This window comes from Nesoenas mayeri, assembly GCF_963082525.1.
Source record: "Nesoenas mayeri genome assembly, chromosome: 2".
NCBI lineage: Eukaryota > Metazoa > Chordata > Aves > Columbiformes > Columbidae > Nesoenas > Nesoenas mayeri.
The window spans coordinates 50,092,762-50,108,318 of NC_137543.1; the positions used below are offsets into that span (position 1 = coordinate 50,092,762).

Below are 15,557 nucleotides of genomic sequence, written 5' to 3' on the forward strand. Positions count from 1 at the left end.
GGAAGGGACCTCAAAAGATCATCTAGTCCAATCCCCCTGCTGGAGCAGGAACGCCTAAGTGAGATCGCACAGGAACATGTCCAGACGCGTTTTGAATGTCTCCAGAGAAGGAGACTCCACAACCTCCCTGGGCAGCCTGTTCCAGTGCTTTGTCACCCTCACTGAGAAGAAGTTTTTTCTCAAATTTAAGTGGAACCTCTTGTGTTCCAGCTTGATCCCATTACCCCTTGTCCTATCATTGTTTGCCACCAAGAAGAGCCTGGCTCCATCCTCATGGCACTCACCCTTTATATATTTATAAACATTAATAAGGTCCCCTCTTAGTCTCCTCCAAACTAAAGAGACCCAGCTCCCTCAGACTTTCTTCATAAGGGAGGTGTTCCACTCCCTTAATCATCTTTGTTGCCCTACGCTGGACCCTCTCCAGCAGTTCCCTGTCCTTCTTGAACTGAGGGGCCCAGAACTGGACACAATATTCCAGATGTGGTCTCACCAGGGCAGAGTAGAGGGGGAGGAGGACCTCTCTCTATCCACTAACCACCCCCCTTTTAATACACCCCAGGATGCCATTGGCCTTCCTGGCCACAAGGGCACAGTGCTGGCTCATGGTCATTCTGCTGTCCACCAGGACCCCCAGGTCCCTTTCCCCTACACTGCTCTCTAATATGTAATTTCCCAATCTATACTGGAACCTGGGGTTGTTCCTGCCCAGATGCAGGACTCTACACTTTCCCTTGTTAAATTTCATTAGGTTATTCCCCACCCAACTCTCCAGCCTGTCCAGGTCTCGCTGGATGGCAGCACAGCCTTCTGGCATGTCAGCCACTCCTCCCAGCTTAGTGTCATCAGCAAACTTGCTGATAGTACACTCAATTCCCTTGTCCAAATCGTTAATGAATATATTGAATAATACTGGCCCCAGTACTGACCCCTGGGGCACTCCACTAGATACTGGCCTCCAACTAGACCCCGCACCATTGACTACCACTCTCTGGCTTCTCTCCTTAAGCCAGTTTGCAACCCACCTCACTACTCTATTGTCTAGACCACACCTCCTCAACTTAGCTGTGAGGATGCTGTGGGAGACTGTGCCAAAGGCTGTCAACAAAATGCTGTCAACAGATATCCTGGCCAGATATTCAGGGGATAAAAAGGTGAAATCCAGCGTAGAGCAACTACTTTCAAACAGGTCTTTGTGTATGCACAAGACTCACTACAGATGCATCTGCTGTTAGATAACAAGACTTAAAAGTATATAGTTAGTAACCAAATGCAGGAAATTTTTAGATGTTTGATGGTGTTTGAGCAAGCCCGTATACACAGCAGATCTGTAATGTTCTGCCTATTCAAAAGACAAAAATATTAAGAGCTGAGAGATTGGATTTTAAAACTGAAGTGATCACCTCTTTTCAACCAACAGAGAAACTCACAGTGACTTATTGTGAAAGGGGTCAAAGCTCTGAGGCAGGAGTTGAGCTGTGTTTGTGCCAATTGCTGCAGAACCTGGCACTTCTGACAAGACTGTATGATGGTATCCATGACTGATAAGTAAATTCCAAAGGAGTAAACCAGCAAAGGGCAAAGCAGCCAGTCACCTAACAAGTTACTTTGTTGGTGGTAGAATGAACTATTCTTCAAAAAACACTTCTTCCACCACATAATGACAGTTATATAGAAATGGGCCAACAGTAGCTGTAAACTTCGGTCAGAATAAATGATCTCCCTTCCATTTCTCAAAACATATTGTCTGTTCTAAAAATCAGATTAAATATCAAAATATACCTACATCTTTATTACCCAGGTACAGTACAAACTTATCTGATGTCCTCTGGAGGGTGTCTAATCTTGTCTGGAGGAGAGGTCTTTGGAGAAAGAAAGAGAGGGAAGTATAGCCTTTCAGATCTTCAAGGTTGCTTGGAGGTCGAACCTCTACACCAGAGCTGCCGTTGAACCTCATAGGAATAGCAACCTGTTAAGAAAAACAAAATTCAGTATGTTACAATTATCTATTGCTACTACTCCTACTTATTTCACTGTTGTGTTTAATTGCAAATTAACCTATTGCATATTCTAGTCATGTTACAGCCTTCAATTACTACAGATTTGGACTCTGATCCCAGCAAGCAATATTATTAGGAAACAGACTGGATAATACAGTATTCTGTATTATCAATACTTATCACTAACACAGCACTTTTTTACTCCAGACATCAATTAATCAACTCTTAACCATGCCTCTGTCAAGTAATTGTTACCTTGAATACAGGGACAGGGAAGGACATGCCCTGCAGCTCTAAAGAGCGAGCCTATGAATTGTTTAGATGTCTACATACATACCCTGATGTTTCCCTTAGCTGGACTTGACTGTGTGTTGGAAATTATAATGCACCTCTGATATTAATGAAGACACATCCTACTACAGTTATTTACATCATGGTCACAAATTCCTCTTATTCATGGTAACTAGAGGTTATTTGAGGATGAGCTCAGCGATGCGTATCAGGGACCTGAGACCATGTTATCCCTTGAGCAACTATAGCAATTGCTTAAATGGAGAAGGATCATCCAAAAAAGAAGATGCCAGTAGCTGACTCCTAGTGTGGTGGGGCAGCTGGAGGCATGAGAGCACAGGACTACACAACTTTTTTGGCAATGCCAGCATTCAACTGGCCATGCATGGGTGCAGAGCCTCTAAGCTGCAGGGCTGACTCTACCCCTGCTGCCAAAGCCACCACAACGTACCTTGGAAGACACGAGGCTATTGGACAAATAAGTATTGCAGAGAGGCCCTGGAAAAAAAAGCCTGCAGGAGAAGGATGGAGCAGAATGCTACTGTGTCCACTCATTTTTATGTACAAATTATTATGCTTCACATCGTCACAGTTTAAGTGTTGTGTGGTGCTGTTGATTTAAATTTGTGTCTGGTCTTTCACATAAACTTTAACAAAATGATTCAGAAAGAGAAAGAGGAACAAAAGTACTGCTGTGTGTTGAAACCACTGAGGCCAAGCATGGTTGCAATGTTCAGGACAGACCTTATTTGCAGCATCTCTTGCCTGCTGAATCAGCTCTCTTATGCGATTTAAGTTCTCTGAGATATTGCTTATTGGCATCAGCTGTTGGTTGATACTCTCAATCTTGCTGAACAGATCTGGAAGTTTGTTTGTCAATTTTTTTACTGCAATGAAATTAAAAATAAAAACCAACATTGATAATGAAAAGAGGAAGAAAACAGATGCAAAAATATGATATCACTACATGATTATCAGAAAAGCCGTTAGCAGGGTGATGACAAAACTGTTTTCATCACTCCTACAATATTAGGAAGCCCTTATTGAAATCAGCAGCTTATACTGAGGTTATTGCACTCCTGAAATTTGTGGCCAAAGGTATTTGCAGAAGATATTATGATAATTTCAACTTTCATTAGATCAGGAAATGCTTTTTCATCCCCTGGGATTGAAAAAAAAAAAAAGCCTGGAAGCATTAGCAGACTGAAACAGTATGATGCAGAAGCCAAATAAAAAGAAATCCAGACCTATTATTTTTCTAAATATGACTTCTAAACTGGTTTTGTGGCTGCAGGGATATCTTATGACTGTACAATAACATGCAGGGCTAGGTCTTGAATTTATGTTATTTAAAATGTTTTCTCTCTCTTGACTATATCTGAGAAAGTTGCTGAAAAGAGGAAAAAAGATGTTGTTTGTTATTGTCCCTTATTTTATATTTCACTTGGTCTGCATGTAATCCTTTTCAATTAATTTCAGCTAAGAGATGCCTTAGCCTAAGCTAATTCTCTAGGTCCCTTCTCTAGTCAGCGCAGCAGAAAAACTACAGAATCACAGAGTGGCTGAGGTTGGAAGGGACCTCTGGAGGTCATCTTGTCCAACCCCAGTGCTCAAGCAGGGACAACTAGAATCAGTTGCCCAGAACTGTGTCCAGATGCCTTTTGAGTTATCTCCAAGGATAGAGACTCCACAGCTTCTCTGGGCAACCTGTGCCTGTGCTTGATCACCCTCACATTTTTCTTAAGTTCAGAGGGAATCTCCTGTGTTTCAGTCTTTGCTGCAAGGTCATGTTGCTGGCTCGTGTTCAATTTGGTGCCTACCAGTACCCTCAGGTCCTTTTCTGCAAAGCTGCTTTCCATCTGGGTCGCCCCCAGCAAATACTGTTGCATGGGGTTTTTTTCTCCCCAGCTACAGGACTTCTTGAAATTCATGAGGTTCCTGTCAGTTCATTTCTGGAGCCTCTTGCTCCCTCTGGATGGCAGCATGACCTTCTGATGTATCAGCCACTCCTCCCAGTTTTGTGTCATCAGCAGACTTGCTGCCCCATCACCCAGATCCTGAATGAAGATGTCAAGCAAGATCAGACAGAGTATTGACCCCTGGGGCACCCTGCTAGTCACTGGCCTCCAAGTCTTCAGAGACCAGTCATGGTATCGGCTTTTAATACATACCACAAGATGGCCTGGATCACCTTCTGCTGTAGCTGTCCCTTTTCACTCACAGTATAGGAAGTTCAGAACACTAGCTTAGGTGCCTAACTTTTTGGTGGCTAAGATTTCTGCTGCAGAACTGACCACATTCACCTAACAGCGAGTTGGCTAGTCTCAGATAGCACCTGCAACAGCAAATACAACATCTACCTGAATTGTTTGCCTCCATCAATGCTTTACTGAAGCCAGCACTCTGTGTGCTTCCGTAGGTGCTCTTCATTTTCTCCACATCTTCTTGAATTGGCAGCAGCTCATCCAGTACATTAGTTGTGACATCCTCGGCACTTTTTACCATGTTCTTTGCACTGGTGATGATGCTGTCAATATCATCTGAAACACATAAAAATGCACGTGCAGATTCTCATAGTAACAGATTAAAAAGGCAAACCAGAAGTGATCAGTAACAGACCTCTGTTTATCCCATTGAGATTATTTTGAAGAGTGACAAGATCAACTTGCAGTGCATTCTTCTTTCCATCAGCAACATCAATTCTTTGCTTTATGTCTTCAAGGGTCGGACCAAGAGCTGCAAAACAGTGAATGCCCTGTATGAATTTTAAAAAGAAATACCAGCTCTCTGTTGGACAGGTGGTGTGGAAAGGTGTATAGCATAGCAGAGGTATGAAATGCACTTTCTCATCTTTTTGCCATTCAAAATAACCATAACAAGATAACCCATTGTAATGGAACTAGCATCTTCTGGTTAAATGTATGCTGCAGAGCTTTGCTGAGCTGTGAAAATTCATGGTTCAATGAAAGCTTGTCATGCTGTGCCTACATTTCTACTATCGTTTTCATTCTCAGTACCTTGCAAAGTCTTTTCAGTCTCTTGTGCTTGATTCAAGAGTGTACTGCTGTCAGTTTTTAACTTTGTAGCTTTTCTCGATAGATCTTCTCTCTTCACAGTCTGGTAACAAAAGCATGACAATGTAAGACTGCTGTAATAACTACTAAAATTTTAAAAGTAAAAGAGCCCATTCCAGTTTAAAAAACCAACTGTACAAGGGCAGAGATTTAATGTGAAAACCAGCACCTTAAATAACAATTATCACGATTAATTTAAGCATAATACACCCTTGGTCTTTAGGAAACCTCTGACAGATTTTGGAGCATTCAGAAGAAATTACTAGCACATGACTGTTAGATATTACTCCTCTGCTGAAGAACTTGTGGGTGTTACTCCTGCAAAGTAGAAGACAATACCTGTAATCGCATTCAGAGATTACCAGTTTTGCCTTATACACATCTCTTTATTTTGCACAGAAAGGAACAGTTAGTATTCATGTGGACAGCCTCATCAGAAAGGCAGTAACTAGTCTGCCTAGTGCTGAACCAAGACTAACTCATGAGCCCACAGAAGATCAGTTCATATAATCACTGCAGCCAAGTAAGGCACACCAAGACACACGAGTTTTTTTGGTGACTCTCCGGTAGTTAACAAAAAATCTAGTTGTACCAAGTTTACCATCATTTGGCCACTTATGGGTACTTACCGATAGAGCTGAGTCAGCTGCATTCCCAGCTCTGCTGGCTGCTTCCTCTGCTGCTTTGATGGCATTAATAATATTGTCATAGGCAGTAGAAGCTTCCACAGCACAGCCTACCAGCTCATCCTTCCTGGCGCTGTTCTTTATTCTGTGGGAAACAGGGTGGAAAATGCAACCTTCTGCAAAAACTGTGGCCTATGGGAAGTATCCTGAATCCAGTATTTTCAGTATTTTCCAATCAATGCCAATACATAAAATGTTTTTCAGTTAGATCTGTAATTTCTTTCTGCAAAAATATCAAACTTAGAGGCAGACCAATATGAAAAGATTCTTCAGATTATGGGATAAGTTCAGGTGCTTTGAAAAGCACAACTGTGGGCCTCCAAAGCAGCCTTTAAATTATAAGAGTTGTGAGAATTCACCAAGGCACAAGGTCAATAACGCATCTCCATCAGAGTCTCCCAAATACACTTCAGTTCAGAGAACTGCAGTTTGCAGATAATCTCTGGCTGCTCCAGCATCCTACAGCAGCAGATGAGGCACAAGATGGACCAACTACACCACCCTTGGGCTTTTCCCCAAGAACCAGTGCAGTAGCTCTGGAATCAGAAACAAAAGACAAAATCTCTTATATCCGCTTTCCATGAGCTGTGCAACTGTCCAACATTAGCTGCCTTGTATTTGTGAGAACATTGTCCTTTTAATTGAAATAATCATGCTGAAAACTAATAAAAAGTTAATGTTTTTTAAAAATTATTTTAACTAAGAATTTTCCACCTGAATTAGGCATCTGGAAATTTAACTTTTTGAGAGTTTCTAGTTGGCATAATGACAAAATGCAAACAATTTGCACAGGAGAAAAAAAAAAAAAAGCATTTCACTTTTTACATTTTGTTCAGATGTACAATAGAAAGCCTCCAAACTTCACTCATAATTCCAAGGTAAAGTACAAGTAGTGGAGAGATAAACACTTGATCCACATCAAGTTTCTCATATTTTTGCCTTTCTAGAAGATTCCTTGATGTGTGAGAAAACTATAGGAAATCTTTTCCTCAATAATGCTAAACAGGCAGGTCTGAAGACTCTGCCAAGACAACATTGCTTCCAATTATTTGCCCCAATTCATTGACATCATAAAGGTATTCCTCAGTGCGAGTACAGGAAATAACACTACAAAAAAGATATTCTAAATATGTTCCTATTCTGTATACATGGATTTTCTCTTGCTAGTAAGAAGTTAATGATGTGTTAATGCAGCACAATAAAGCCATATTATGGCAGTCCCTACTTCTGGGGAAAAAAAAAAAAAAAATCAGGAAAAATGAAGAAATATCTGGTTTGTGGGGAAAAAAAAGAAAACAAAACATCTGCACATCAGGAAGAAGCAGAAAAAGACAAACCAAATTTCTTTTCAAGTTTGCAAATGGCCATTAAAGCAAGTGAAGTTGCAGACAGAACATTGCAACTATGGAAGTTATGTACAAAAAATTCTCATTTACAGGAATAGCAACATACTCTTCCAGTTGTTTTGCCAAGTCTTGCAAAGATTTGGCATGTTCCTCAGCCCTCACCACCAGCGGTTCTTTGCTTGCTGATAAGGAGCTATTTGCCAGCTTTTCATTCATATCCTTCCTTGCTCCATCCAGCTGAGCAGCCAAGCTTTCATATTCCTGTGGGTTTATAAAGATAAAATTTTATTTGTATTCACACGTTTGATTTTGTCCTCATCTCCTTCAGTGTTACATAGACAAGCCTCACGTCCTAACCACTGAGCTATGCTGCCTATTACAGTGACAGCGAAGTATTGGGGGTTTTAACCTTAACTTAAGAAGGTTAACTATACCTCTTTGCTCTTCTGCAGTAATCCAAGTACACTGTTAGCTTGCGTCAGGGAAGTTCGGGCAGAGCTCAGAATATCCAAGATACTTTTCTGTTGCACATTTGTCTCCTCAATCCTTTTCTGAGGAAAAATGAAAGGTTGAGTAACACATGATTGGGTTAAAAATGAAAGAGAGGGAAAACTGTATCTACCTAAACTAGTTTGCAGTAGGATTTACTAAAGGTACCATTGCTGTGCTAATCAGACACCTATAGTGTTCAGGGTCTAATGCTATCCTGCTGGTTAGAGGAATGAGAAAACTCAGGAGTCAGCTGGGCAGCAGGCTATGGTAGTTCAGTTATTAGTCCTCAAAGTAAAAGTAGTATGGGTCAGCTGAGATGAGCTGTCAGGACAGGCTAAGTGTCTGGCTTCTCAAACCTGGAAACTTCAAACCTGGAAGCTAAAGCAGCCCCCAAGTGACTACCCTGATATTTTCTGTTCTCTCAAAGACAGAAACAAAGTGATTTCACTATCCCTTCACCTGGGGATCTTACCAGAAAGGGGATGTGAAACCTCCTCACCTTATCCTCTTGAAAGCTCTGAGGGGAAAGAAGCTCCTTGGTCTAAAGCAGCCCTGTGAAAATCCACAGTGTAGCTCTAGGGTAATGGCACACCACAAACACAGCCAGGCAAGTGGTGTTGCAGGGAAGGACACATTAGCTCTCTTCAGCTGGGTTGCTATCACAGTAATGTGTCAAATCTCTCTGCACCAGGGAAGTGTATCAGGAGATTTATGACTTCTACAGATGCATCCATCTTTTAACACAGTTGTGCATACTTAGGTGGCACATGTACAGTCCGTGCACATAGAAGTACAATTGAATATTGAAAGAGACAGCTGAATGCAGAAATTCTTTTGTTCAAGCAGTGTTAGCAAACTGGATGGACAGAAGTGTGCAAAACCAGTGATACATTTCAGCAAAATCACAATTACTTCAAAAGAATGGGTCCTGCAACACACTCATTTCTTGTACAATTTACCAGCTCTAAAAATCAAGCACTGCTCAGGAATGACAGATGTTTCTTGTCACCTTTCTGATGAGACCTCAGAAGCAGTTCTATAGAATATTAATCCCAAATAATTCAAAAGTACTGCACATGTTATTTCTCCCATCTTTATGCCTGTTAAAGCCAAATACTTTAAGGAACTTACTACAAAAAGTACAAAAGCATCAGGATTTTGATCTAGAATAGGAAACAAAAAGGCAGCTGAAGAGAAGGGCCAGGCAGAGGCTCCTTCCGTGCTCTCATCAGAGCTATGTCTTCGTCATGCTGTCCTGGTCACATAAACAGGTCACAAGTGGGAGCCGACTACATTTATACCTGTCCACACATACATCAAATGATGGAAAAAGGCCCTGGAGAAAGCCTAAAGAATTAGTGCTACCTGGCTTTGCAAGGCCAAAAGCAGCAATCAAAACCACTTTTTATCTCCTGAGGTTTAACTTTCTTCTCCTGAACCCCAACATTACCTTGATGTCTTCCAACAGAACTCCATTATCTCTGTTTAAGTTTTCAGCCTGCTTGATTTGTCCCGTCGCCTCATTCAGAGCTTCACGAAGGTCCGTGATTTTGGATTCATATTCATTCAATGAATCCCTCACAATTTTAATAAGCCCATGATTTTCTTGGTGGTACCTTTGTAGTTCATTCTTAATACGTGCCAGTACTGCAGTATGAGGACCAGAAAGAAAAGTTTTGTTCACAGAAGGGAACCAGAACAAACTTCCTTCAAAAGGGCTTGACATTTAGGATTAGAAAGATGTGCTTGTGTGAAATACTGAGCATCCTTTGCAGCGCTCATTTCAGTGTCACTATAGCAGAGATGCTATTCAGCATCTCACTGGATCAGACCTGCTCACAAGTTTGCTGCTGTGAACACAGGGCACAGATAAACATTTATTTGGCTACTCCTAAATTAAGTAAGGATGAAGATGATCTGCAAATAATGAATGGTTTTCTTGTTTTCTTTTTTTTTTTTAATATGGAACTACACAATTTCATCAACAATTTCATCTACAATGCAGATGTCTACATCTGCACTAGTCAAAGCTTCCTCTGTAATCAGTGGAGAGATATAAACACATTTAATCTCTAAGAAGGTAGAAAAACAGAGGAGGTGAAATGAATCACACTCTTCAGAGTGTCCGTTTCACTGCCTGCAAGAAGAGTTACAGAAGAATTACTCAGAGGTAGGTATCAAAGTCTAAAGTTGGGGAAATTACTTTTATTCCTAAGGTCATTCACATTTCTCAACTATGCCCCTCATTAGGATATAAGCATGTGACTCTACTGTCCTTGCAGTCTCCAATGTCCAGAATCAGGTTTCTGAATGTCCCAATAAAAGACATGCAGAGAAACATAAAAGGGAGTATAATTAGTGCAACTAGGTCTTCTGAACTTCCTTAACCTTGTATGATCTGGTCCTTGGGACTACTCCAGCAGCTTCTTAAAATCTGTTGTTAAATTACATGTATAATGCCTCTAAAATAGCTGCATCTGCCATAGCCTATATAATACACAGAAGTGCTGCATAGGTATATCTTATTATAGGCTATGTCTTTGTTTTACTGAGATACATCTAGTTAAAGAAGGACCTACTGGGTTGCTTCCACAGCTGAACTCGATGTCTTCCTTAACAAACTAAAAATGCTTTTAAAATCCCTCTGGAGCTACAACTTTCCTGTTGACTAATGACTGCTACAGATCCCAGGGATACATTGTAAAATGCCCCTCCCTGCACTCCCTCCCAAACAATCAATAATGCTTCAGACTTAAGATTGATTTTTCTAGAGAGCAAGAAGCTGAAAGAACAAGCCCTTACACAGTTGAGCTTCTGTTCGCTCCTTCTCCGCCTCTGCTTGAAGTTGGCCAAAGTTGCGGTTTCGCATCTCCCTCACCATGCGTTCAGCTTCAGCCAGTTCTTTAACAGCATCTCCCAAGGGCAAGTTGTTACCTTCTGCATTTGTACCAGCTATTTGTTCCAAAAGCACTGAAAAAGAGTGTTGTTAAAATCAAAGAGAGGATGCGTTTAAGCCTATGCAAAAGACACAAATAAGTCTCTTTTGTGAAAAAGGCATGCCTATTCCTGAATTCCTTAATGAAGCAGATCTATTTTGCATTAACTGTATTAAGTTGAAAAGTGTCCCATGTCACGCAACCAGAGCTAATAAGATGGCATCAGGCTTGAAATATGTCCCAAATGACCAAGTTCACAGCAATAATTTTAAGCTTCTAACTTAAAAGAGCCTATGCTAGAAGCCCAGACTGAGGTCAGATTAAAGTCAGCATGGTCAGTTTGTTGCTCTAAATGTCCCTGTGGGAAAGCTTCTCTGTCCCTATTCACTACATAGGGAAGGTAGGCTTCTAAATTAACATTATGTATTAGATTTCTAATAGGAAGGGTGAATTCCACAGCTACGTCTAGATTCTGATTTATGAAGTTGCTTTCTAAGAAAACCTCTCATGTTTAGTTAAGAATATTGTAAATAAACTGAAAAGATTCCATAGAACAAAACATGTTATGGAGTTAGAAATTATTTTTACCTTGTATATTGTTGACAACTATTTGTACTCGTGAAACCAAATCCTTTCCTTTCTGATGAGTTTGGCCAAAATTATTAAATAACATCTCAGCTGCTTTGTAGTTTATTTCAGCCTAGCAAAGGAAAAAAGTGATTAGATTAAAAAGATCTGGATACAGCATGCTAAAATAAGAGTCAATAGATGTGTATTTTGAAATTGATTTGGCAAGTCACCTTTTCCTGGAGAGCATTTATATCACGGTTTAGTTTAATGAATTCTGTCTCCAACTCATCTGCCTTTGAACCCTGATTATGAACAACAGAACGGTAATTGTTCAATAAGACCTGAAAAGAAGAAAAACTTCAATAAGTCACCCATAACCAGGAGACAAAAAGCAAAAGTTCACTGGATTAAATCTTTACCCAAGCTAAATAAAAGCAGCATTACTGACATGAAGGCTGACCAATTGCTGCCCCAAACCTGGGCTTTTTTATCTAAGTGTAGAGAAACTGCTATTCCAACTGAAGAAAATTTTTTAGGATGAACTTTGGCAATTGGAATGTTGGGGTTTTTCAGTAATGCAGAGACATGAAGTGCTGGAAACAGACAGAGCTATAGGGAAACCTCAGAGATATATCTTTCAAGGTGAACAGCCCTCAGAAAAATCAGAGATACTGATTTTCTTTCAGAGCATAACATGGAAACAACAGCTTTCTTTTAACAGGTGAAGCCCAGTGCTGCCAGCATCTGGTGTTTAAAATCAAAAGTTGATGTGTGTTTCCTTGCAAGCTGACGAAAAGATGGCGTAAGTTCCTAGGTTCAGCTCTTATCTGCTTAATCTGAAATCCAGTTTTCTGTTTATGTGCGTCTACCTTTAAGTCCTTGATGCGTGTTTCCAGATCTCTCATCTGCTCCAGTGTGTGGGTACTTGCATGGACATTTTGCAGCTGAGACTTGATCAGCAGAAGTTCATCACCTATTGTCCTCAAATCCTTCAGTAGCGTGATTACACAACTATCACAAGCTGTAGGGAGCATGAGCAAAGCAGAACAATACATATTATTGACATTTGGTGCAGAGAACATTTCACTGGGTACGTTAATAAATTAGATGCAATGGACACACACTTCAATGCCTGTCACTTGGTGCCACCTGAAGAACTAAGGCAACAACAAAGCCCACAGTAGTAAGGAGAAGTGACCCAACCCAGAAATAAGGAGGAGGCCCCATCTACATCTGGCTAGTTGACCCCTTTTATCATTTTTTCCAAGTGTTTGATTAAATGTTTGCTTTTAAAGGATTCATTACAGGACATCTCCAGTCCTCCTTAAACTCTGCCACCCTTAAAAAAATCATCAGTATACGTCTGAAGCCAGCAGACAGCAATCTAAGTGCAGTTCCATTTTATTACTTACGGTCACAATCTTCATTTGGATCCACATCTTTTGGTTCGTTATTGAAACACTCTGAAATCACAAGACTGTCATCAATAACCAAAGTTTTCTTATGGAAACACTACTATTGCATTTTTGCCCTCACTTTTTATGGTTGGCAGCCATTAAAGCACGGTGCTGCCCTTTCCCAAATCCATACCCACTCTGAACAAGCCCAGATGCCCAGAAGGCTTGAGCATGCCGAAACATTCAGCTCCCACTTATGCCTTGCTGAGTTCAACATCTTTTTCGTCCCTCAAACGAAATTGATGGTAGCTAGTTGGGTAGCAGTAGGAGGTTCTCTCACATCAGGTGTGCTGAATGTATTGCCAGAATTTGCCTAGAATAACACCAGCAGGATTGTAGCCAAGGCTGTATTGTTAAAGCACTTTAACCAGGACATAGGTTGAAACCCCTTTATCTTCTTGAGCATCCATGTTCAAACCAAAAATTCTGATTCCCCAAAGAATGTCTTACCCACAAGGAACTGAGAAATGTTTATAGACTTCCTTCATACCTGTCTCATCTTGCAAGACTGAGGGATTAATCAAGCTTGAGAGAAATCCAGAGTGTACACATGGAAGGAGGCACTGTACATAACCCAAGGCACAGCGGATGGGCCACAGATACAGGTGTTACGCAACAGACATTGCCCTCAGACTTTCTAACAAGCTGGCACAAGTGATTGCCTGTTCAGTGTCTGTTTTGGCTCGTTTGTCTTACAAATCCCATTACGAGAAGCCTAATGCTCTCCAGGTGCACATGAGATTGTAACATCCTGGGATTCTAACTTCTAGGAGGCAGGAAAGGAACTGGCTCCTAGAAATGAAATGCCATCATATAGAATAGGAATCTCCCCATCTTGATGCCCAAGTTCCTTCTACAGGCTTGGTCCTACTGCCAAACTCTCATCTCCTTTTGAAAATGCAAAGGGCTGTGGCATGTCTTTTACTCTGAAGGAAAAGGATGCACTCAGGGTAGAGGCTGCTGCTATCAAAAGCCAACAAGAGTTTCCAACTGTGAGAGGTTACAGTGATGAAATTGGACCTGAACTTTAACAGCAGCATGAAACAGCCTGGAACAAACTGCCTCGATATGCTGTTTCCTTTGGCACTTGCACATTAAATCATCAGGAAGCAAAATGGGATTGGTAGTGAGTGCTGCTGCCAAAAGGAGGCAAGTGACAAAGAATATATTTGTGAGACAATGAAGGAAATTATCCCGAAATTAACTACTTGTGCAGTTGTGCTGTTGTGGAATTCAGCTAACACCAGACACATTTCAGCTGTCGCTGTGAAGTACCAATTAAATAAAACTATTATTACAGCCTGTGCACAAACAACATCAGCCAAGAAATGGTGAAATGAGAAAGTCTGGCCAAGTGCCGAACATCATGCAGAAGAAACCTGCTAGAACATGCTGTGCTGATGATCACAGAGGATTTTATTCTTGATGTAGAGAAAGAGATGGCTGCTCAGAATATATAGTTGGAGACAAACTGAAAACTGGCTTGTTGAATTTTGCCCTACAGATTAGTTTGTGCTAGTAAACACTCGCTTCAAAAAGAAAGGCATGACAAAACATCAAACACTGCTTGGAACTGTTCCACACAAGGTATAAATATAATAAAGATGTATTACTTCACTGATGAAATATGAAATGAGAAAGAAATAGCTATTGAAAAATTGCACCAGGTGTCAACAGCAGTTCACATCGCTTGCTGGTTTTCTAATTTCTGTGACCAAGGTGATCCTTGTGGTCATTTGAATGCAAGTACAAACAGCAGTGCAGAGAAAGGAAGAGTATGGAAATATTAGGAGTTTTTAGCTTGACACTTCACTAGCATGTGAGGAAGAAAAGCTGCATACAGGGAAAGTAAAGTGTAATTTTATTGAGGAATGAAAATATGGGAGAATCAAGGTCCTTTTCAAGAGTAGTGGCCTATGTATTTCTGGATATAAATTAGTATCTCAGGGACTGAGGTGAATCAAGGTAAAGACAGTCTGAGGAGCATAGGATCAGGCCTTTTACTTAAGAATTATAATAAATAAACCAAATACATGCTAGTGGTATAAAATTCTTCTAAGGGCTTACTAGTAGTGGAGTACACATGTGACTGATACTGAGAGAGTCACAGATGTCTCAGATTGCACGATGGGGTATAGCAGGATTTATAGAACAGCCTCCTGAATCAGGTCCTAATTTCCACCATAAACACAGATAGCTTGGGTACCTAAGATGGCAGTGCCTGATACAGACTCTGAAGGTCTGGAGCACAAGTCTGATGAGGAGCAGCTGAGGGAGCTGGGACTGTTCAGCCTGGACAAAAGGAGGCTGAGGGGAGACCTTATCACTGTCTATAACTACCTGAAAGGAGATTGTAGCATGGAGAGCGTTGGTCTCTTCTCTCACGTAGCAAGTGATAGAACAAGAGGAAATGACCTTAAGTTGTGCCAGGAAAGGTTCAGATTGGATACTAGGGAAAAATTATTCCCATAAAGGGTTGCCAGGCATTGGAACAGGCTGCCCAGGGCAGTGGTAGAGTCACCATCCCTGGAGATGTTTAAAAGAAATTTAGACGAGGTTGTTAGGGACATGGTTTAGTGCTAGAGTTAGGTTATGATTGGACTCAATGATCCTGAGGGTCTCTTCCAGCCAAAATGATTCTGTGATTCTATGATAAGGTGTCCCAAATACATTTTAAAAAGGCACACTGAGACTGCTCAGTTTCA

The 15,557-nt window shown here is 40.9% G+C and overlaps 1 protein-coding gene across 1 annotated transcript in view; it reads right to left on the reverse strand.

Moving 5' to 3' along the window:
• The window catches only part of LAMA3 (laminin subunit alpha 3), a gene marked incomplete at both ends in the record, with an annotated part of 116,709 nt that overhangs the window by 14,641 nt on the left and 86,511 nt on the right, over window positions 1–15,557 (reverse strand). The window contains 14 exons of the mRNA XM_080340023.1: window positions 1,787–1,969; window positions 3,036–3,178; window positions 4,652–4,831; window positions 4,911–5,027; window positions 5,309–5,408; window positions 5,995–6,136; window positions 7,504–7,658; window positions 7,832–7,948; window positions 9,340–9,536; window positions 10,692–10,859; window positions 11,414–11,525; window positions 11,626–11,736; window positions 12,265–12,416; window positions 12,808–12,858. Coding sequence (XP_080196149.1) covers window positions 1,787–1,969; window positions 3,036–3,178; window positions 4,652–4,831; window positions 4,911–5,027; window positions 5,309–5,408; window positions 5,995–6,136; window positions 7,504–7,658; window positions 7,832–7,948; window positions 9,340–9,536; window positions 10,692–10,859; window positions 11,414–11,525; window positions 11,626–11,736; window positions 12,265–12,416; window positions 12,808–12,858 — 1,928 coding nt within the window. The remainder of the gene's footprint in view (window positions 1–1,786; window positions 1,970–3,035; window positions 3,179–4,651; window positions 4,832–4,910; window positions 5,028–5,308; window positions 5,409–5,994; window positions 6,137–7,503; window positions 7,659–7,831; window positions 7,949–9,339; window positions 9,537–10,691; window positions 10,860–11,413; window positions 11,526–11,625; window positions 11,737–12,264; window positions 12,417–12,807; window positions 12,859–15,557) is intronic.